We start from the raw sequence: 24,725 nt of genomic DNA, 5'->3' as shown, positions 1-24,725 counted from the left end.
TGTGCTTAGGGTGATTAATGTGGGCGAGACCCTCCAAGCCTCTCAGAGGATGATGAGGGCCACAGCCCGAAAACAGTCAGCTGCATACTTTCAGCACACAGTCATCTTTCACTTCACCAAAATCTGCAAGTGACAGGCTGCTGAAAACTGATGGGAAAGTGTTGCAGCAATTATTATAGGCTGTTTACTACCACTCATTTTCACTGCTCTTTCAGACACATCTGTTTCAAGAACACTGAAGTAACCAACAAAATACAGGATACAGCCATTGCAATTTAAAATCATTGGTTTAAGCATATATGTATTTGCCATATTTCATCATGACCATGTTATATTCTGTGTTAGTGAACACAAGAATATGGAGAAAAGCAACAACCACATAAACACATTTTCAAAGTATTTTAGAAACCTAGCCAGAGAATATTTGACCAACCAAGAAAACATATTTTGGTATATGCTGAAGGGGAATGAGCTCTTGTTAAGACTGATAGCACCATCTTGTGGCTTAATGAATGCAGGCAGTTAAAAATGTTCATTACTTTACACAGCAATTATTTTTCTAGGTTTGAGCTCAAGTGAAGAAACTGACTTCAATATCTTTATGTAAGATGACCATGTGAAATAGGAGTTATTAGCCAATCAGACATTACTTTGACAAATGCCAACTAGAAAGGGCATTTGAAATACCTAGATTCAAGATTCATGCTCTGAAGTTGTTCTGTTAGATTTTCATGACGTTTCTATTGTTGCTAGTATCATACTGACCTTAAACATGCAGAACAAATCATTTAATTTCCATTGCATGGCTAAAGCTGTAACAATTTTCAAATTTTGTTGTACAATTGATTGTCTCAGAAATAATTGCGATTAACAACATAATTGTCTCTTTCAGTCAAATTTACTTTTTTAAACAAATTAAAGTTTTGAATGAATTCCAGGATAACACTTTTGGTTATATATCACTGTCATGTGACCCAGATTATGTAATAACACAAATACACAGCCTATGTAGTAAACAACCAGTCCCTCCGGGATTTCCCGATGTCGCGATCACAACAATTCATGCAAGTTTTAAAAAAATCACAGTGAATTCGATGCGACTCGCAATTTTGACGAATCACTGCAACTTTACTGCAAATTTGACAAAAAAAACTGAGTTTCCCACGACTTCAACCAATCACAGCATTCACACGTGCCAGACTTTGCGTCAGTATGTGACTCTGAGAGCCAATGACCAAGCGGGAGTGAGAACGGGTTGACTTAACACACGTACGTCGCCGAATTCATTTCCCTGTTTCTGATATGAAGACACGAGACGTGTGTGACTCGAACATCGCGGGCGGGGCTGCTGCTCACACACACACACACACACACACACACACACACACACACACACACACACACACACACACACACACACACACACACACACACACACACACACAAATAGACACACACACACACACACACACACACACACACACACACACACAAATAGACACACACACAAACAAACACACAAACACACACGGTGGATGCAGGAAAACCGGAGATGAGACGTACAGGATGACCTAAATTGAGGGCAGCTATAATGCTGGTTATTGTAAGTGCAATGATAAGTTAAAGTCCAATAAGTAATTTATCAAACTGTATTAATGTGTGTCCCAGGCCAGGATAGGAAATTAACTAAAAATGTAAAGATCAACAAGCCAATGACATACAGTATGTTAAAATTTGATTCATTCAATTAATTATTTTTTGTATTAAAGGGGAACTATGCAGTTTTTTTTAGCTTAATTTACCTTAACTGAACAGCTTCGGAGTCATTGGAATGGTTATATGACTTTTTTCGGGTTTGAATGGTGGTCGTCTCGCTTCCCCCTAGCGCCTGTGAGCAGAAAAAAACACCTTGCAACTTTGGACCAGCGGGCCGCCAGCCTCAACGTCAGGAAGTATCGCGTGATATCAGGTCTCACGAGGTAACAAATTGCTTCACGGCACTGCACACATACAGGAACCGGCTAGCTATAAGAACAAGGTAGCGATGGAGTTTTTCACACTATCGTCATGGCTGAGCCGGCAAAAAAGAAGCAGAAAGCTAGGAAAGCATTGTCGGAGGAACAGAGAAAGAGGAAACGGCAGACTGACCGAGCGAGGAGTCAGACACGAGTAAACATAGGAGCTGCGTTTTCAGAATGGCAAGAACTGTAAATCCGATGCTGACCTGGTGTTCTCGCTGTTGCACTTGTAAGTATCTTTGGGATAAACTCAGTTTAATCTTTGTATTTCTTGTTATTGGGACCTCAGGATGTTTGCTATTGTCTGTAAAGGTTTTTATTATGCTCGTCTTTTACGGGCTTGCTAGCTAGCTTACTAGCTGTCTACCTCAGTGGACATGGCTCCGTGCGTTCGCCGGCTTCTTTGAAAACAAATGCACATGACCAGAGGGAGAAGATGGGAGAGGAGAGAGTCGCCAACAAGTTTTTACAAGTGTTGCCAAATATCTGTTCCGAAGCTGTATGGGGAGCTCTATAGAGAAACCTGCGAGCAAAAAGCAGCAAAGAAATTGCCAAAACTGCATAGCGCTCCTTTAAATCCACCAACCATTTTCATATTATACCAACATTTGCAGCATCCTGAGCCTTTTTGGTAAGGTTACTAGGAAAACTCAGCCCAGTTTTATTCTCCCCCAGTATACCAAAACAAAATTTCAACTTTTTTTGCAAAGCTCCCACAAAATCTGGTATTTTGGGCCGCGAAATCCTGGAGAGACTGAACAACGGCTCTTAATTATCATTAAAAAAAATTCTAACTGCCTCACCCCTCAACATTTTTGTTCTTATGAACGTGTATAGGGTCAAGTGCAAACAACTAAGAACTCAAATAATAATACAAAATATAGTCTGACTAATAATCACTTATATAATTACAATTTGGCATATCTAAACAAAATCCACAATAACCAGTCACATGCCTTAGCACGTTAGCTAATGTTAGCAATGAATTGCAGTTAAACAAATAAAACTGTGATTATGCAAAAATATTATTGTTACAGGCCTATGCATGGCTCTCACACACTTTGTGCAGAACTGGAATTGCTTTCAAGTTGCAACATGTGAAGTCAGCCCCAAGGAGAAGAGCCACAGTAAAATTATGACAATTTATTCGGCACCTTACATGTACGGAGGCTCACGGAGATGCCGGGCACACATGAGCCCTCATTGCCTTGATGCACCCTTCCGATTTCTTTGTGTTGGCATTCTAAACTCTGGTCGATTCCTCCGAGCTAGAACCGACAATCAAAATATATTTATCTTTTTTTTTGAGTAAAATTATCATCATACACTCGACAGCCATTTTAATTCCATAGATCGCCTCCCTATGTGGACTAGGCTATTTTACAGAGGGACCGTACCTGCGTCTGGAGCTTAGCACAGCCCAATGATTGTGATTGGTTTAAAGAAATGCCAATAAACCAGAGGACGTTTTTCTCCTATCCCGGAATGTTGTGTGGACTAGCCAGACCTTCCTCCGGAGCGCTGTGGAGATAGGTCTGGCAATGTGAGACTACAGTAAAGTGAACAATCTCCTGTCTGCAGTTAATCATGTGTGCATTGGTGTGTGTGTCTCAAAAGAATCTTACATAACACTCTTGACTCCATGTGTCTTTGGTAACATTGACACCAGCCTGTAAAAGAACAGCAACTATTAAGTCAATCAACTATCCCACGTCTTTGTGCAGCACTTTGATTTGCTGTTGAATTCTACAGGAAACAGTAATGCCACCTTGGACTCCACCAAAATAAGTAAACAAAATGCAATAAATTACAAAGCCCAGTCATCTATTCTGTTACAGAACTGAATATATTTGATTACACTTTACGGGAAATAAAAACATTACTTTTTACGTATTTGCCAGTTTATCTGAGACTAAACTGCAAATCTCGTTCTGTAGATTTGGGTTACAGAGAACATTTTAATTTTTCATACAGAATGCAACAGACAAGTGGAATGAAAAGTTATTTTTAGAATAGGAAATGGGGACACAAATAAATAACGAATAAAAACATAAAAACAAGAGAAATTTAATATGTAAGATAATCATTCCGAAAGTAATTCCCTCACGACACCAGCGATGGTGCTTAGATTACGCTTACATGTAGACTTTGAGTAAACACCAGCAAACTCAGCCTGAGAGTGAGATGTTGCTTTTCCTCCACAGCTTAACAACATGCAGGTCTGTCGTTCAGTACAAACTAAGAGGCACGGTCACCACCACAAACTATGTCTTCCCAGGAGTTTAAGTAATTCTCCTGTCCAATGTGACTCCACTGGACAATGGCAACACAGTCCTGTCCTGCTCGGTCTTTGTCCCAAGAGGCCACGGCCTTCTTTGGGTCCAGGTCATTCCAGTATATAAAAATTCTTTGAATTCTGTTTCCATTGACCCAGAAGTGGACACCCTCCTTCACCATGTCCTGCAACCCGATCCACGCGATCCCGAGAGTTTTCTTGAGGGTGCTGCTGTACAAACTGAAAAGTCATGTTGGTCAAGAATGCCTTGTCTTCGGCATTCAAGACAACAGCCAGGTCAAGCCTCTTGTCAAGGCTCTTCCTGCGAGCTTTTCCCCACTTCTGCACTGCAGTGTGTCCTTGTTGCAGAATTTCCAGAGGAAGGACAGATTTAAATGAGAACAAGAACAGCATTAAATGCTGGCGTTGACTTTCTGCTGCCAGCTGCATAGAGGATTGTTGTTCATTGTTTCATACTCCATGGTGATGCTGTGCAATAATTCATTCAGAAGCAGGTTCAGTTGCCTGTTCTCCTCTTCCACAAGGTCAGTTTTCCAGTGTTGAATTTAGAAACATGTTCAGCTCTGTGTTCTCCACTTGCAACTGTGCTTTTTCTTGTGATGTGTTCGTCAAGAGCAGGCTCAGCTGTGTAGTTTCAGCAGACAAAAAGGTGAAGTTGCACCGTGTTGCGTTAATGAGCAGCTTCAGTTGGCCATACTCACTTCCCAGAAGAGTGAAGTTTTACTAAGTGGAGTTCAGAAGTTTCTTCAGCTCTTTGTTCTCTACTTCAGACTGTGTTTTTTCTTGCAATGTGTTCTTCAAGAGCAGGCTCCACTGTGCTTCTTCTTGCGATGTGTTCTTAGAGAGCAGGTGAAGTGGTACAGTGTTGTGTTTATGACCAACTTCAGTTGACCATATTCTCTTCCCAGACAGGTAAATTTCAGAGAACATGAGCTCAAAAGTTGTTTTTTGTTTGCAACTGCTTGGTGTTCTTTGCCATATGCTGTAATTCTGCTGTCAGACTTTGCTGTGTTTTTTTTATCTGAGCAAAGAGGACACCTGCCCATTTCCTCTTCAAATTCTGTGTCAATTATTGATGGTTCCTTGCTAGAATTTTCACCTCCAAAAACTAAGAGCAAAAAGAAAGAAAGGGGATCAGGATATGTTACTTTAAACAAGAGGTTCTCAGGTAAACCACATTCCAATACAGATTGGTCTTCATGAATTAAAAAAAAAAAAAATTGTATGTTTTCAAAAACCACATTTCATCATCATTATCAGGTTCTTATAATCTGCTAGTTAAGTCACCTGTGACACAATTCCTCACCTGCAAAACTGATGGGACATAAATATATATAGTACATTTGCCCATTATAATGGTTCATTAGCCACTAGACATTGCATTTAAATGAAATTCACATATATATATTTGTGTAAAATAATGTAGTTTTATTTTATAAGTACACATTCTACTAATTCTTAGTAGATGCATACTACTTTTGCATATTTCACTTGCATTTTATTTTGTCATGAGGAAATAAACAAGAGTTTGCTATATATTTCCTTTACTCCAGCTCCTTCTCATGTAGTAGCTCAATATATTATCACCCAATATTATTCCCACCAAGACTACCTTGTCCTTTGCATTATTAAACCCAAAATAATTAATTTTAAACACTTTACAAATTTCCAACAGACCAAAACAACTGTAAACCTCCTATGACTGTACTCTTGATTTCATTACCTCTGGGACACTTGAATCTCCTCCATGTCAACCATGTCTTCTCTGTTACGTTTTTTTTTTCCATCAACAAATTGCAGCAGCTCCACCAATAAGTTACCGAACAGTTGGAAATTCAATTTTTTATTTTATTTTAGCCCCTTTTGTGTGCTGGAATCAACGGAGCGAGATCAGGTTGCTAACGTTAGATGTAGCGTTATTCAAAGTGCATTTCTTATCTCATGAATGTTCCCCTTAGGCCCTGTTTACACGACAACGCTCGCGGGTGAAAACGACAAAATATTTTATCACATGTGCCTTTGTGCCAGATGTGTTTTTGAGGCTTAAAAACACAAAAAAGTGAAACCACCCTCCAGAGTGGAAATCTTAAAAACGCTCCACCGTCATGTTGCCGTCTAAAGGGTAAAAACGCAAAAGTCTACTCCGATCTGCTCACGGTAGCACCCCATATTTCGTTACATAAATCAAAATATAGAGTGATTACTCGCCCATGTCCACTCCGCCATTGGGTATCCACAGTCTGCCTATACTTGGTCCGGAAGTATTTCAGCTTTGATGATATTTGACTTTTACAGATAGCGTCTTTCTCGTGTGGATATGACGTCCCTCCAGGTACAGGATGCTGCTGAAGAAATTCTGTCCATATGTCTATATATTTTGACTGGCAGGACTCCCAGTCCACGCCCTGTTGTGAACTTGCCTTTGTGGCTTTGTAATCTAAGGTTGTTTGGAGCAATAACTCCACCTCCTCGTCTGTCCAGACAAAATTGTCAGCTTTTGTTGTTCGCTTCGCCATGTTTTGGTTTCGCGCTAATAGGGAGAGGAGAGGGAGAGAGGAGGAGGAGAGGGAGAGAAGTAGAAGGATGGTTCACACTACCACCTAGCCGCCTGGTGTGCATACTACATCGAATTTCACACACTTTTGCGTCACCATATGCACGCAGATTTCTCCCCCAAAACGCTCGTCTAAACGCGGAATAAAAAGTGAGAACGCAAACGCCACTTTTGCGTTTTCTCTTCAGAACATTTACGTCTAAACATAGCCTAAAGGCCCGGACACATAGAGCCAATAATCGGCCGTTGGACAGTCTGGCGAGGTCAGTGACTCCAGTCTGTTCAGTGTGTTCCGTGCCGACGTCCGTCCGAGGGGCCGTCGGCCTTCATCATGGCCGATTTGACATGTATAATCGGCGTGGCAGGCACTGCCGGCAGTCGGACTCAAATGACCCATCTGATAAATAGAGTGCTGACCTGGAAATGGGGAGCGAAATGAGCGTGACTAGAGTCCATAGACAGTATATAAGAATGGACCAACAGATTGCCCGTTGCTCTGGACGGAGACCAGTGAAGGATATTAGAAGCACTTTTCCGGTGAGCACTGAGCGTTACTGAGCAGCCTCCAACCGAGAGAGACAAAGTAAATGTGACATGAGCAACCTGTCTGAAAGTTGTAAGTCTTCTGGTAGCTGTGCCAAGAGAAATCTCAATCATTCCCAATCTTGCAGAGACGGAGAGCGTAGGTATATGTAAGGAGATAACATGGACACAGGCTAATTATTTCTAACTAAAATGCTAGTTAACATAAGTAATTAAACCTAAACAGCTCATGTAAGTCAAAACTGCCTGCAAGCTTCTCCTGTACTATACTGCGTTTCCAGTAAATGTGTTGGAGCGATTCAAGGGAAAACCCAATGATTTTAGATGCAGTCTTGACTACTTTTGTCAGAAGATTAAGGTCATTAACGGGCTTTTCTGCCGACGGTCGGCCGCGTGGTTGGTGTGTAAGCAGCTTTAGTCTCACATTGCCAGACCTATCTCCACAGCACTGCGGAGTAAGGTCTGGCCCCTCCACACATACATTCCTAGATAGGAGAAAAATACGCTCTGGGTTGTTTGCATTTCTTTTACCATTCACAATTGTCTTGGGTGGCGCTAAGCTCCTGTCGCAAAGACGGTTGATCTGCTAAATGGACTCGGGAAGGAACTTGTTTTGGTGGAACATTTGCACCCGCAAAAGAACACGCCACAGACAATATTAAATGAAGTTAACTGTTCACCGAATACAGTAACGTGAGCTATTTAAATTAGCTGGATACATGGTTAAACGTCATTTGCTCTTACCAGTGTATCACCGCCAATCAGTCCCAAAACGTCCCAGTTAGAGAGTAAATGCCATAAACATATTCTTGTAAATCTTTACAATCATTCCCCTAAAAGAACCAAGCAGGCCTGCCTTGTTGCACAATGTCCGTGTTTGTACCCAAAACGAACGCAGTATTGCAAGGCAAGGGACATCCGGTGCAATATCCAGAAGTCAATCCAGACTTTCCCCTTTACGCTACACCACACACACATAAAACAGAATTTAAAAAATATATAGTTACTAATACTATACACACATAAAGTAAGTGCAACGTCAGTGTAATAGGAGTATTTTAAATCACAGTGCAAAAACAATGACTTTGTTTATAGTGGGAATGTAGGTAACAGTTAGTGCCAAAGGGAGTGGCCAGATTTATTTATTATTTGTTTATTATTCAATTAGCCCAAGTAAATTGTTACTTAGTTTTCTTTCTAGTTTTAGTAAAAGTGGAAGCTGACATTAAGAGAGAGACGGAGAGAGGGAGAGAGAGAGAAAGAGAGAGAGAGAGAGAGAGAGTGAGTGAGAGTGAGTTTGATTAAGGAGGAGATGCACCTGTGTTATGCTACAGTAGCTAGCTCCTCCGGTGCTGTACGCAATTAGCTAGCTAGGCGGCAGCCGGAAGAAAGACCCCGGCGGCGCCCAGCCTTGAAAAATTACCCCCAGCACAAATTTCACAACCAGAATATGAGCTGAGCAGTCTTTCTGTCTGTAGTATTCTGTTACTAAAGATTTAACTTGACGGTATTTCCTACGATTCCTGTCTGCGTTGCTAGATGTGAGCCGTATACCCAGCTAACTTTAGCAAGTAGTTAGCTGTGGAAAGCATTACCTAGCTAGCTACTTCTCCACTAGCTACATTCAGTGAGAAATAATGTATTATTTACCCTACTTACTAATGTTACATTTACTTGTTACTCTAACGTTAACGTTAGCTACAGATTATGATTGTACATAAATGCATGCAGGGGGTTTCTGAATTTTGAGTACTTTTAGTACTTTTAATACTTTAAGAACTTTTTAATAATAGCATGTACTTTTACTTAAGTGCCATTTTGCACAACTGTATAGAGCATTTTTATATTATAGTATTTCTATTTTTACTTAACGCCTCTTCTCATTTATCCTTTTAAATCAAGTGGGTCTGTGGCCAATAGTAATCAATAAAGCGTATTTTCGGTTAAGGTTTTTTATTACATTATTTACATATTGGCTAATTTGGTTAGTCGTATCCGCATTATTACTGCAACGTTATTTATATACTGAACGAGTTACCATTGTTAGCCTAGTTAAGCATGTGTGTTCCTGTGTCTACAAAATCTTACCAGAGGCTCTTGACTCGTGTCTTTGGTCACATTCCATACCAGAATGTAAAACAAGAAATATTAAATCAATCAACTCTTCCTTCCTTTGTGTAGCAGATTGCATTGAGCACTTTGATTGGCTGTTTAACTCTACAGGAAACTAATGACACCTTCCAAAATAAGACAACAAATTACACCTTTATGTCTCAGCTACACATGTTAATAAAACATTGACACAATAAAAAGTTGTTTGTGAATATCATTTTTATGTTCTATAAATATTTTATTTCCATTAACTCATTTTTACGATGTGTCTGTCATCTGGTAATTTGCTGTTTTCTGATATAATCATGAAATTTGGAGGACAAATCAATGCACTTACAACCTCCCTAGAGCCTGCACCTAAAAATAGCAATTACCTTTTGTACTGTACGATAAAGTAGCCTGGATTACTGGAAGTGTAAGAAGAAATAAAGTTGGGTTTTTGTGGTTGGAGGATTACCAATAAAAAAAATGTCAGACAAAGTCCAGTAATCCATTCTGTAAAAGAACTGAAAATGTATTTGATTACACTTTATGTGGAACAAAAACATTACTATTTGCATATTTACCAGTTCATCTAAGACTAAACTGCAAATCTGTTTCTGTAGCATTTGAATTATTTATTACAGAATGTAACAAATAAGTGGGTTTCAAAACTCAAGCATGGAAATGAGGACACAAGGCAATAACAAATCAAAACAAATGAACACAAGAAACCATGTCAAAAATGATTCTGAAAGTCTGCCAACATTGTGGTAAATTCCTTCTGATATCAGTGATTGTGCTTTGACTTAAAACACCAGCAAATTCAGCCTGGGAGAGAGAGAGAGAGAGAGAGAGAGAGAGAGAGAGAGAGACAGGATGTTCTGCAGGCCAGTTCTCAACACGGGGCGTGTGAGAATTTACTCAAATGGTAAGAAAATCAAACAATTCACGTATATAATATATGAACTTTAATGACCAAATAATAAAATATTCTAGGAAGTGGTATCTCACATGTTGACAGGTTGATTTAAAAGTGTTGAAAGGTTTAAACATTTCCTTTTTATTTTTTTGCTTTAGCACATTGTGCTTCAGCTCCAAAAACCATTGAGGAGAACCACTGCTGAAGGCTAATATATGCATGTGACGGTCTATAAATGTGTGTTTTAGTGTCTTTGTAGGATTGGCTGTTTCAGACACAGCTCACTGCTTCCAGAGACGATGGGCATCTGGTTCTCCATGTGGAAACGCACCAGGTGACCCACACTCAAAAACACCTGATCACGAGTCCGCACCTGGTTACACAAAGACACAGACAACAAGGTTAAACATTAAGGCCAGCTGCCATTTGCCTCGTCTCATGCTTTGTGTATTTAAAATCCAACAGCACAACTCTGACCTGCCCATGTGGGTCCACCAGCAGTAAGTGCCGCACGGTGGCTCCCTCCATCCCGCTGAGTACATACTGACGAGAGGCAGAGCTGCTCTCTCTGACCAGGAAATCCCCACTACAGGTGAGAAGTGACTCCGCCTGCTCTCTTCCTAACCTGGGATGAAGGACACAAAGTTACTGAGAAAGGAAGAGGGAGATATGCATTAGCAGACAGACATTACATGAAAGTAATTCACTGGTAGTCAAGAAAGAGGGATGTTGGTTATCCACCTGCCGTGGAACCAGCCTTCCTCCTGGATCAGGTGGATCTGTGTGTCAGAGAGTGGGGTACACCGTTTAGCACTGACCGCCGATACCACCGAGTCTGATGGAGATAGAAATATATAAGGAATATAACAGCTGACAAGGATGGGTTGCTCCAAGTGGGATTAGCTATAAACCAGGATTATTATTGTTGTTGTTGTAGTAGTAGTTTATTCAGACATCATAAAAACAACAATTATATAGATATCACAGTGTATATACTCTAACAGTAAATAGTGACTGAAAGGATTAGGCTGAAGCAAAAAAGAGAGTTGCCCATTCATTTTTAAATTTATATTGGCATTGTTTTATTGATTATGGTTCACTTTACTAGCCTGGTTGACACAGACCCTTCTCAGTTGTAACTGAGAGTGGAGCAAATCTCAAATTTTGCCGGAAGTTCGTCAGGGTTTACCCAGGCTATCACTTTACAATTCTTTTGCACCAAATCTTTAAACTTAAAGTTAAATATATAGGTTTTATTGTAGACTTTTCTTAAAATCTCATTTTACTCTAAAACTACTATTAAATCAGCCCCAGATTTTAAAACTCAAATTTAAACTCCGATTTGTGGTTAACTTTAAACTGACAGTTGAGGTGTCTAATAGACTCAACAGAAAAGTTGGGAGCTGCTATCAAAACATAACAGTGAGCGAAAATCTTGCTGGCGCCACTCTTTCTTCTCCTACAGCTCTAAGTGTGTGAAGTACAAATAACAGTTTTCATTCCGATAGCTGCGGTAACTGCTGCATGATGTTGCAGTGGTGGCTCTGGGTTTTTGTCTGGTGGCTCTGTGACTGTTTTGATCAGAATTTTTTATTCTGGCCTATAGTATTGTCAATTGTGGTTTAAACTAATATTGCACATTGGTTCAAACCATTTAACTATGTACGTTTTATTAAATCAGGTTTTAAATTTAAATGACGCAGCACAGATGGAATTGAATTTAAATCTGATGTGATCATTTTAAACAAAGTTTACCTGAACTATAATTAACCCTGTGAGTTTAAACTACACTTTCTCATGCACATAGTCACAGAGCAACACACGTTAATGAAGTATCATACATACAGACATATACAGTTATGTAGAACCATTTTAACTTGGGCTGGCAGTGTATTGATGAGTTTTACCTGCAGGTGGAGCTGGAGTTTCTTCTGTGATGGAGCAGTTCTCACACAGTGAAACAGGCTGAGATGAACAAACCTGCAACAGCACTAGATGAGTCATACACACAGGGGGTCTGTGTGTGTGTGTGTGTGTGTGTGTGTGTGTGTGTGTGTGTGTGTGTGTGTGTGTGTGTGTGTGTGTGTGTGTGTGTGTGTGTGTGTGTGTGTGTGTGTGTGTGTGTGTGTGTGTGTGTGTGTGTGACGTGACCAGAAAGTCGCTGACTTAATTCCCAGACTAGCACAATCATTCTGGGAAATTATTACCAACAACTGAGGTGTCCTTGAGCAAGGCACTTAAAGCTCAACTGCTTCTGCTCAGTGGCCAACAGATAAAAAAAAAAGATTATTTATTTCTTTTTAAAGTGTAAAATTATCTTTAAAACATCAACATACTTCAAATTAAGCAGTCCATTACTGACATAATGATATAATGCCACACATATTAAACCATTGTAACATTTACAACTGCACAATGTCAGTGGGCCCTTACCCCTTGTATGTCAGCATCCTGTTTGTCCTCTCTTGTAATCCGCAGGTCCTCTATTCCACCAGCGGGCGGCGTCTTTCCTGGGATCACATTGTAGTAGTCGCGGTGCTTCCTGGCTTCTTCGCCTTCCTGCTCTAACCTTTGGTCTGTTATTGTCTCCTCCGGGCTCCATTTGTGACAGATTTGCACTGCTGCTGACCTGCACGCAGAAAGTTACATGATGCTCACCTCACTGCCTCCGCTGAGGAGAAACTGTGACATGACTGTTACTGCTGCACTAATGCACACGCATACGCAGTCAAGATGAGTACACACACACACACACACACACACACACGCACACACACGCACACACACACACACACACACACACACACACAAGAACACTTACAAAGATAGAGACAAATACTTCAATCAAAAGCATAGATTCCTTTGAGTTTACTGAATAAAATTGAGTCCTTCTGCGCGTTTGGATTTAAACACCCAAAAACTGTGCTACACAAAGAAATGGCTGCAACTAATGATTATTTTCATTATTGATTAATCTGCCAATTGTTGTTTTGGTTCGGTTATGGAAGATTAAATAGTGAAAAATACTTATCACAAATTCCCAAAGCGACATTTTCACATTGCACGTTTTGTTCAACTTAGGGCAAAACTCAAAGCTGCTGCTGCTACTATGTACAGTATTTCTAGATTATCTGTCTAAAAGATAAAGTAAAGTATCAAATGCCCACATTTGAGAAGCTAGAACCAGCAAATGTTTGGCATTTCTGCTTGAAACGTTAATCAAACGATTACTACAGTATCAAAATAATTGTAGTTTCATTTTCTTTCTTTCATCTAATTGTTTTATCAACTCATCTTTCAGCTCTACACAAATCTACAAACACAAAAACCAAGTAACCCAAGGATGAGGCGCCCCGGATCAAACTCAAACTCAAAAAGAACTATGCTATCATAAAACCCAGTGAAAAAGAATTATAGGCCAATGTAGAGAGTCTAAATTGCACTTGTGATCAGATGGGTAAAAAATACAGTACATTAAACACACCAATAAGACAGCTATAGTAGACAGAAGGACAACCTGGGATTGTTGGAGAGGAGCGATGGTGTGTGGCTGAGAAGTTGGCGGAAACGAGTCTCAAAAGCCTGACCGATGCTGTTGATAACCTCACCGGCACAACCCCGGGGACACTCCAGGATGTGACATGCTGACAGAGAGAGAGAAAGAGAGACATGTTTCTTTCATAATAATTGGCTGTAAAAGGTTGTGCATTTACACAATGAAGGCAGAAAGTCCAATGGAAGCCGCGCTTATCGTAAGGTGAAATTAAACTGTCCACCTCTCTGATTGACGAGGTCCTTGGCAACATAAGCGATGTAATCTGCCATGTCCTGTAAAACAATTGAGAGAAAAATAACAAGTGTTACTGAAAGCTGAACAGCGGCCACTGTGGCCACAAAATGGCAGTTACAAGATGCTAAATGCTAATATAAACAAAGTGTCTACGTAGCTTATAGTTTAACAGTAGCACAAGTAGATAAGACAATAATGAAGTCCGAAAGTTGACATAATAATAATAATAATGTCAGTTACACAGCAGTATCTGTCTAAAGTTTGCTAACATTAGCCACCATAAGCTACTGGTCATACCAGACCAAGTAAGGCTTTAGCAGCAAAACCCCTGAGTGTATTGAATTTAGCAATGGTGCATTTTGTTGCCCATGCATTCAACTTTTCATTTGTAAAAGAAGGAATGTGTTATTTCTTCTTTCAAAAGTTACATAATCTCGCTTGAAAAGGTATTCTCTGTATTTCTCTGTGCACAAGGTCACTGAAAAACCTCTTGACTGTTGTTGTTGTTGTTGTTGTTGTGTAGTTCACTTAATAACCTGTACATCTGGTGGGTTTAGGATCTGTAATTAGCCTTGCGATTTCTAATCTTTTCCTAATTTGATCATTGAAAACACAGCAGACATTTTCAGTAAATGGACATCCACGTGTATTCTCGGTTTAATTAATTCACTCCCTATCAGTGGTTCTCTGATACTAATACTAGAGCAGAGTCAGCTGAATATGTTTCACCATAAAGCCTCTGTGGCAGATTGATTTAATTCCCCCCGCTATCTTCTATGTGTCCAAGCCAACAGAGCCGAGGCTTAGAGCACACTACAAGATTATTTTAGCTAATTAATTAAACAGCGAGCTATAATCCCATCCATAGCTTTGCTGGTGTTGTGTTTCCCAGAGAGAAACTGCCTCCATGTCCTCTACAATCTTTGGCCAGTGTGATGTCGCAGTATCAAAATGGCAATGAAATATTAGAGCGTGTACTCAGCTGTTTGAGCTGAAAAAGTGGACGCAAACCATAAATAACAGATTTTGTTAGTCAAGCAGTTTATTAAGCAGGGTCGGACATGTCCTGCTGGCTGTTCAGACAGTCATTAACTGTGCAGCATTGATTTTTTTCTTCTTTTTTCACTCAGGATAAATAACCCATAGTGTGTCATATGGAAATAATGCGGGCATAGAGGGGGAAAAGAAAAAAATTGATACGAGTAATTAGTTTGACACAGATTCGTCGAGGTGTAAAGATGATGAAAGCACAAACCAGCTTTGATGGGGTTACATTTCACTGGAATTGTAGCTTGTGCGATTTTATGTGACCAATAAAGTTGATTGAGTCATTGATTGATGGTTGTATTAAGTCACAAGAAATTATTTTATAAATTGCTTATAGTAACGCAATATACCGAAAAGCCAATCAAAGATAAGTATTTACCCATTTGAGTCCTCACAGTTGTCCAGTAATATTCTGCCAAACATGTAATTATTTCTTTCTTTTGTTTTATTTGTGTAAAATCCTTCCAGTTGCAATTGACAACTTTCTAATCTATTTATAATATACAATGATGAGAAAGTGTCTGAAACAACAAGAAAACCAAAGTGAAACAGGGAGGAAACTTCTGCTGGTAGAGAGGAAGTCATTAAAGAAATCTAAATAATAGGAGAATTTAGTGCCACATTGATACGTGCAGACAATGAAGATGCATGAAAAGTGATTGCAAACAAAATCAATGTAAGGCTAAATGTTGTTTATTTGCATCCCGCAAAGTGTTGTAACATCCTATTACATTTTTTAATCAAATTTCATAAAAGTACGCTGAAGCTATGGTGAATTAAACATATTGCTTCAGATAACTTATTCATCATTACCAATGATATTTTGTACAATAATGTCCATACTTGCCTCAGAAGGTGTGTGCTCACTTGTTTTTGTACTGCAGTCATCTTGAATCTACTCTTAAGACTTTTATTGAAGATTATGCACAAAAAAAATACAGGCAAGTGTTTTGTTTGTTTGTTTGTTTGTTTTCTATTTTTATTATCTACATGTGAAGTCCATGAAAAATGTGACGGGTAATAACCAGGAGGTTGGCCAGATGCTTTTTGATCTTACTGATGTGGATTCTATTGCTTGTCTGTCTATTTTGGGTGCTGGGAAGGATGCAAGATGTCTTTAATGGTTAATGTTTTTCTGTAATGCTCTGGATACCAATACAAATGAAATAAATAAATTAAAAAGACACCTTTTGTGGCTCTCTTGTTTTTAAGTAAGCATTTTCAGTCAAAAGGAAATTTGATAAAAAACATGTATTCTTAAGTTTGCGAGTAGTAAGAGTGAAGGATTTTATTAATTTATTTCACTTATCTTATTTATCTTTCATTTAAGTCCAACATTTCACTTTTATTGGCTTGATAAATACGGGCCCAAACCTCGCACCACCAATTAAAAGTAAAGAGGGCTCTAGGGTTGGGGTAGGAAATAATTCAATCCTCCATAAATGGCAGCAAACCCAGCTGTAATCAAATTACTCACTGTGTATGTGTGTGTGTTTGTGTCCCTGTCTGCCCATGTACATGTGAAACATTTGAGAATATGAACATACTGGATCTCCTCCTGAGGCAAATGAAATGGCCTGCATGGGGTGGTGGGCAATCTTCTGAAGATGAGGAAAAGAGAGAGAGAAAAACAGAAGCACAGAAGTTTTTTTTTTTTAATGCAATGCAATAATTTAGATGTATGACAGTTAGAATTTGGTTAAGCGTGCTGAAGCTGTCACCTGTAAGGAGGAGGCAGCAATCAGAGTCACGCTGTCTGTGGAGACAGTGAGAATGCTCTTGCTCCCAGAAAACTGTAGGTTGATTTGACCCAGAAGAGAAGACAGTCCCTTGCATACAGGCTGATGATGACAAAAATCAGTTATTCTAGTTGTGTCTGTGTTGATTGCTGTGTGTGTGTGTGTGTGTGTGTGTGTGTGTGTGTGTGTGTGTGTGTGTGTGTGTGTGTGTGTGTGTGTGTGTGTGTGTGTGTGTGTTGGGTGTGTCTTACCCTTTTAGTTTTCACTGCTCTCTTGGCTGATGTCCTCTCACACAGTCTGCTGATTGCTTCACTGTGCATGTACACGCATGCGGGCGCGCGTGCACACACACACACACACACACACACACGCACACACACACAAACACACACACACACAGATTATAAACATGTACACATACACACACCAAACACAGAGATACCTTTGTAAATATGTGATCCAGAGTGCCCTGCTAACATGTGACTTGCATGTGAGAACATGAGGAAGGAAACTACTTTACAAGAAACTGTACTGCAACATGCAACAAGCAAAGGTATTGTCAGCAACATGTACTTGCCTGTTTAGGTAAAGCTATACATACAGTAGATACAAAAATATATAGATGAAAAGGAGATAGATTCAACGATTAAAACACTGACTGATCTATGATAAGATTGGCTACAAAAATACTCCTGGTATGTGTGCTCATATTAAGGCTGTCAATTCTTCAGAGCTTTGCAGTTGCTTGTTTTCAGAGAGCTGACGCTTGGGTCAGAGAGGCCAAACCATACAAACACCCACAACACACACACATAAGTAACATCCCACTATCTAGGAAACAAGACTTTTTTTTCCAGGAAATGCTTTTCTTCTCCTTGAAAACAAATTGTATGTAATTGATTGAGGTCTCGCTCCCTCTCTCTCTCTCTCTCTCTCTCCTCTTAATAAGACTATGAGAGATCATTGGGAGGAAATTCATCTAATTAGATTTTCTGCCCCATCATTCAGCAGTGTTGTTGTGAACAGAAGTAGCTGTGTCCTTCGGTGTTATGGCATCCAGCACAAGGATGTCAATATCAAATGAGGAGAAAGCCCCGGTTTATGAAACATTATACATTTAATTTGATTTCCCTCTTTGAAACATTTTTCAAATAAACCACACGTGTTGCTTGGCGACTATACTGTATGTTATAAAGCAGTTTCCTCTTGTTAGTGAAGGAGACCATATGTGATAATGGACGGAATTCCAAACAGTTGATAGAATTCTATCATTATGTTAACCTCATGACAAAAAAAACCATTATACACATGTATGCACACACATACAGTAGAGAGAGAAAGAGTGTGTGCGTGCGTGCGTATGTGTGTGTGTGTTTGTGTGTGTGCACTGTGGTAGTGGGAGGACCTCCTACCGTGTGACTTTCATTCTTGTATCAAAGTCGAGGGTTCTCATGGACTGGGTCACCTCCACACTACCCATGTACTAGTAAAACACAACAAAACACCAGTTATTCACAGATTCCAATGTAAAATAATATATCTAGAAACAGCCATAATAAAAGTCTTAAGTGATCTTAGACAGAGTGCTTATGTGTGCAAAACTTTGTTTTTCCTATGTGTTTTGTGTTTAAGTGACTGATGGGAACATGATTCTTTGAAATTGATCCAGAATAAGCAAGATTGCTGCAGTCGCCAGTCACCAAAACAAGCTACAATGTAAGTTAATGGGCAATTACGCACCTTCAATTTACGTCAGAAAAGTGCTTGTTTTGCCACTGATATGCTCAGATTATTGTTCCAAGCGTCTAAAACATTATGGAAAGGATCCCGACAGAGATAGATCTTTCAGTAAGATCATTTTTTTAAACATAAAAACATCCCTGAGATCGCTATCGCTAAACCCACCAGACTCCATGTAAACAAATATCAAAATGTAAAATCAAAATCGACAGAAACAAAAAACTATGAAAAGCCATTTTGGTTCGTCTTTCCACTGTTCCAACAATCACCACTCTGGTTTGGTTGAAATAAACCCTTAATTGACCCATTTACCATGTGAAAATATGCTGGCTCTATACACCCTAAAATGATTGATTATTTAAATGGAGTCTGGTTGGTCTGCGCTTCATTTTGTGCTCTTATAGCTCAAGCGATTCACTTGCGCATCTGGTTAGAAACCGCCGCTATTCAGATGACAGCCAACTGTATATCTGTAGTTCCTAATGACCTCAAAAATCTAAATTGATTAACAACTGCTCAAGAAACATTATAAATACTGGAGCAGATTCAAGGAAAGAAAGTTTAAAGTGGACTTGGCGACAGGTTCAATCTGCGGCAAAAAGTTTAGGGATCACTTATTGTATACTGCATTTTTCCAAGAAATAGCAAAAATCAAAACATATCTTTTCTGACATTGCACATTTCGGTCATGCTTTTATTTTCTCTCTTCATGACTGTCTTTCAAGAATCGACAATCTTTGGCAGGCTGGACTACCCAGGAAATCAATAAAAAAACGATTTAAGAAAATCAAGTAAACAAAACTAAGAGTAAGGCTGTACTAAATGTTAACATCAGCATGCTAATATGCTGGCAGGAACAATGCTACCATGCTGATGTTTAGCAGATTTAATGTTCACCATCTTAGTTTAATATTGTATGCTAACATTTGCTTATTAGAACAAAATACAAACTACGGCTGAGGCTGAAAGTCATTTGTTCTTCAGGGATTGGTCATTAATTCAAAAAAAAAAAGGTATTTAACGAATTGATGACGGCGAATAAAAAAAGGGATCACTAAAGTTGTTACAACCCCCCTGAGGGGGACATAAATGTCTACCAAATATCATGGTAATCCATACAATAGTTGACAAAATCTTTCACACAAAACCTTATAATGGCACAAGATGAAAAGTCGTTAGGATTTATCATCTGGTACCAATGAAGAATGTCTGTACAAAATTGCGGTGCCAATCCATCCAGTAAATGTTGAGATATTTCACAGTACAAGAAAACTTTGACCTGCTAATAGTTCTAGAGGAGAAATCATCACAGGCAATCATCAAGTGGAGCATTAAATGTATGCACATACAGTTATGCTTATGGACCAAAACTGTGGACTAGCCTGTCCATAGTTATCCGATATGCAACTTCTGTACTTAAGAAATAGTTTTGGACATCTTGACATGTAGTTAATGCAACCAGACAACATTTTTGCCATGTGCCTGGATACACTTTGGCCAGTCCCACTTCTATTGGCCCTGCGCTTCAACAGAGCAGACCAGAGCCTATAGGCTGGAGGCAGGATGAGTAAGTCTACTGATGAAGACCAGACTTAAATCAATATGTGTGCGTGTGCGTGCGTGCGTGTGTGTATGTTTATAAAGGACAATAAAACAGTCCGTTCTCATTTCCATCAGTGGTCAGCTCACAGGCCCTGCTCTTAATCACCCATGCGGACACACCTCCGGTTCTAGGACAGCATGGGCTCTGCTGATACCGGATACATTCAGAGACACACACACACACACACACACACACACACAAACACAGTGAAGTAGAGCAGATCTAGAGAGAAGCAGAGAGCCAGGATGAGTCACTACTGCCTACACAGGAAGCTTAATCTGAGAGGGAGGGGATGAACGTACGAAAGTGAGTGTGATGGTGTGGAAAGAGCACAGGGAGACAGAGTGTCAATATGTGTGTGTGTGTGTGTGTGTGTGTGCGTGCGTGCGTGCGTGCGTGCGTGCGTGCGTGCGTGTGTCAATGGGTCTGTATGGCTGTGTGTGTTGACACTGGTAGGAATTATTAGTAAAGACTTTCTTTCAGTGTAAAGTGAAGAAGCTTTCACACTGACACACAATATTTTAGTAAGAACACATTCACAATTTTAGACAAATTGTCAAAACATGAAGATTAGTACGGCAAAGACCATCCCACACTCTTAGTCGCAGTCTGCTACACCATTAGATTTCTGAGTGTTATTAGTTAACATTTGACAGGTACCTTGATGTGACGGTGAACCACTCTGTCTGCTGTCCCCTCCACTGTACAGTCATCTACCGCCGAGGAGGTCTTCAAACGACAGAGACCGTCTCTGTGTTGTGAGCAAGGACAGCCGGGGGTCCAGGGCAGGCTGGCCATCCGATGCAGGGTTATGGGTCTTTTTGTGCAGCGCAGAGCCAAGTTATTAGTGGATAGGGGCAAATTGAAGGAAGGTTGGCTACAAAATCTCCCTGAGCCCCACTCTGCTCTGGACAAGGGTCTGTCAGTGTGTCCATCAATGGTTCTGTCCTCTGAGTCCGTCTGTCCCCTCATGCCCCGCAGGGAAATAGGACTTTGCAATCGGATGTTGGCCACACGGGGGATGAAGTCCCTCAGGGTGGACGGCCCGTGATGTGTAGGCGTCCCGGGATCCAGCTGGGCAAAATCAGAGTCTAAGCAAAGGTCCTCTCTAGGGGGCAGCATTCTTTGGGGCAGATCCTCCAGAGAGGTCAGCGAATCGTTGCGCAGACGACTGTATTTGGTGCGCTTCAGCATGCCTGTAAGAGATGAAACAGAAAGTGTGACAATCGGATATACAGCACAGTGATTTTCATTGTACTGATTATGTCGGTAATGACATAAAGTGATGAGCTACCTGGTGAGAGTCCTTTCTGTGATTTGAACCTGGGTAAGGTTTGCTCTCTCATAATCAGGGAACTGGACAAGGGAGAGCACTAGGACAAAGTAGAAAAGAGAGCAGGAAACCCTGCCAGGAATTAGACTAAACATTCACAGTTATTACACACAGAGGTTCGACTTGATAACGTAGATTTGACTACAGAAAGCAGAAAACAGGAGGCTCGAAATACATTAAGTTGAACATTTTTGTTGAATTGCTTATCAGTTGATGTTTGGGAAATGGCTTAGCATCTGGCGTACTATGTCCTCAAATTATTACGGTCCGTTACAGTAGATTCAACTCACCAGCGTGGGACAGGGGATGTCCTGTGTAGTCTACAGTCCAGTCTGCTTTGCTCTAGTCATGCTGTGTACACCCCCATCATAACTCTCACACAACCCATACACTTTCTCAGGCAGTTGCCAGTCTTCCAGCTCGGCTTCACCTCCACATCAACTTTCCTCCCCTCGGTCTTTTCTTTCTGAGGCGCAGCAGAACTGTGCAGCTTTTTTATGAATGAACTTTTCTCTTTTTTTTTTTTTTTAGGAATGAGAGACTCTCGCTCACTTCCTCTATCTCTCTATGACGGTGCATGCAGATGAATGTGTGAATGGAGCGGAGGAGAGATTGACAGACGGCCCCTAAGGCTCTCTCCCCCTCCCTTACCCATAAACTACCATCCAATCACAGGACGGTAGGGTGACTCATGCTGCACACACACACACACACTCTCTCTCTCTCTCTCTCTCTCTCTCTCTCACACACACACACACACACACACACACAGCCAATACAGTACATGAGCGCCCTATTCCTCTCTTCTAACATCAGATGAGTTATTAATACACCAGCTTTCCCCCTAAAAATGTTTTCACTTAATCTAAAAAAACATCTTTTGTAGAAATAGATCAAAATGACTTGATTTACACAATAAAAGAGATTACATAGTGTACCTATTGCATGTAATATTCAATTGACCTGCGAAGAGGAAGGGTGATTTAACTGAAATATTTGCATTTCCGTTTGATTCCAATCAGAGCAATATGCCAAGCACCAACTAAAGAGTGTTTTACATACTGTACTTATTCCTGAATAAAAGATAAATATCTAACAACAGCAAAAGGCAGGCAGAGTGTAAAAGTACTTCCATACTTGGACCTGGAATTACAGATTAAATGAAAGAAATGTAAGAGTAAAGAACTATTTCTAACATCAAAAAAACAGCTGAATTGCAAATAACTTGACAACTGTATATGTAAATAAGCTGGATGTGACAATATAAAAAAAAAGAGACAAGTCTTCAAGTCTGAGTGTATAAAGTAGTGTAACAGCAGAGTTTTGTCCCTTCCTAGTGGACGTTTAGTAAAACTGCAACCTAGGCCTCCAACTAACAACTACTTCACTATTTTATACTGATTATCTGAAGGCTTTTTAATTAATTGATGTATTGTTTGGTCTATGGAATGTTGCAAAAATACTTTAAAAAAAAGCCTGTTGTTCTCAGAGTCCAACATGACATGATTCAAATAGCTTGTTTTATCCAACCAACAGTCCAAAAGCCAAAGACGTATTTACTATCGTACACAGCAAGGAAAGGCGTTGAATCCTCACATTTCAGGACCTGGAAACAGAGACTAGTTGGCATTTTGCTCGGAAAGTGACTGAAATAAATAATCACCTCATCATCACTGATCATTTATCAAACTAGTTGAAGATTCCTATTCTCTTTCAGCTCTGCTGCAATCTAATGGTGTACATGCAGATGAAACAATCAACAGTGGCTAGAAGACAAGGCATCAGTCAAAGGATTTACTTAAACAACATTTTAATGATGTTAATCATCAGTCCATATAGGTTAGGAGTGATAACAGGATTATGACAAACAGCCTATAACAACGTTGCTAGTGATGTACAGTCTGAAGGAGACGGTCTTAAATATCCATATAAAGACGAGGAACACGCTGAAAAAAAGTACTTCATTGAACCGTTTTCTTTTTTTTTTTTTTGTTCACATTAGTTACAAGACCTTTACCAGTACTGTATTTACATAGTGCAAAGAAACACACTTGTTGTCAATTAACATACTTCAAACACTTTGATGGAAGTCATAGCAACAAAAAGCCTACACACACAGCGTACCTTTTATCATACTAGAAATACTTTCATAATCAATTTCATAAGTATGATATTCAGTACTTCATCTCCCATCTCAGGGCTTTACATTGCATACAGCCCAGCATACTGCATTTGCACACACACACACACACACACACACACACACACATCATCGACTGGTCTCCATGATTCACTATCAAATACCATTATCAAATTGGATTCCAACTGTTAAAATGTTTAAACTATCAAATGGCTTTAATAACAGGATGATTGTATTTTTGTTTAATACAATGCAACATCTCTTTTGTACACTTGTATTTACAAGGGTTTATCATTAGTATGTGCATGACTTTGTGACCACTTGTTTGACTTCCAGTGATGAGGGACCTTCTCAGCTGTGGTGAATTGACTTTTTTTGGCTGGCGGTTGCAGCTAGGTGCTCCATTGCATTTGTAAGCAACCATATTTGCTTTTTTTGTCAACTACGGCATTGTTAAAATTCATGTTTAATATTTGATACAGTAAACACCTGCTTATCCTAATTGGTTAATTTAATTTAAGTGGCATTTTTAAAAAGGATCTCGAGTACACACTGGAAAAAACAACAACTAAAAACAACTTTGCGTAACTTTCCAGTACCCTGATTCTTTCATAATGTCATAAACTACACCGACAGGCCTAAGGATTTACAAGTAAGTTCTCGCTAACTGCTTATTTAACAAAACACCTGAAAAGTATCTTTCTGGATGAAAAAAAATCTGAATCCCCTCTTCTCATTTCTCAGTTTGAAAATCTTTGATTCCTCTCCTCGCGTCTTAGTCCCTCCCACCTGCGAGGTGAGCGGAGGAGGCAAGGAAGAGGCGCGAGGAGAGAGGAGTCGAGGCAACGGGCATTAAATCAAACCGAGACATCTGTGCTTCGGAGTCGTCATTTTAAAGCGATGTCAATT

General features: G+C 39.8%; 1 protein-coding gene across 4 annotated transcripts; it reads right to left on the bottom strand.

Annotated features, from left to right (window-relative positions):
* Positions 1-4,065: 4,065 nt before the first annotated feature.
* Positions 4,066-22,255, bottom strand: LOC120555788 (SHC-transforming protein 1-like). 4 transcript variants are annotated; one of them, XR_005638756.1, is made up of 15 exons: positions 21,967-22,252; positions 21,638-21,716; positions 21,004-21,539; positions 18,413-18,483; positions 17,252-17,312; positions 16,983-17,102; positions 16,809-16,859; positions 14,201-14,252; positions 13,942-14,068; positions 12,858-13,053; positions 12,332-12,404; positions 11,166-11,259; positions 10,902-11,049; positions 9,500-10,797; positions 4,066-5,422 (listed from the first exon to the last, which is right to left on the bottom strand). XR_005638756.1 is itself a non-coding variant. In XM_039794859.1 (14 exons), the coding sequence occupies exons 2-14, from the start codon at positions 21,687-21,689 to the stop codon at positions 10,669-10,671; spliced, it is 1,713 nt and encodes a 570-aa protein (XP_039650793.1). In that variant the 5' UTR covers positions 21,690-21,748; positions 21,967-22,252; the 3' UTR covers positions 10,457-10,668. The 4 variants fall into 4 exon arrangements, 3 of the variants coding, with proteins under 3 accessions (XP_039650793.1, XP_039650792.1, XP_039650794.1); XM_039794859.1 differs by lacking the exon at positions 4,066-5,422 and having other exon boundaries at positions 10,457-10,797; positions 16,809-16,862; positions 21,638-21,748; XM_039794858.1 differs by lacking the exon at positions 4,066-5,422 and having other exon boundaries at positions 10,457-10,797; positions 16,809-16,862; positions 21,967-22,251.
* Positions 22,256-24,725: the final 2,470 nt, after the last annotated feature.

This window comes from Perca fluviatilis, chromosome 3 (assembly GCF_010015445.1).
Source record: "Perca fluviatilis chromosome 3, GENO_Pfluv_1.0, whole genome shotgun sequence".
In the NCBI taxonomy this organism is placed as follows: Eukaryota; Metazoa; Chordata; class Actinopteri; order Perciformes; family Percidae; genus Perca; species Perca fluviatilis.
Note: the sequence above shows the minus strand (reverse complement) of the source record. Positions and strands in the feature narration are given on the sequence as shown.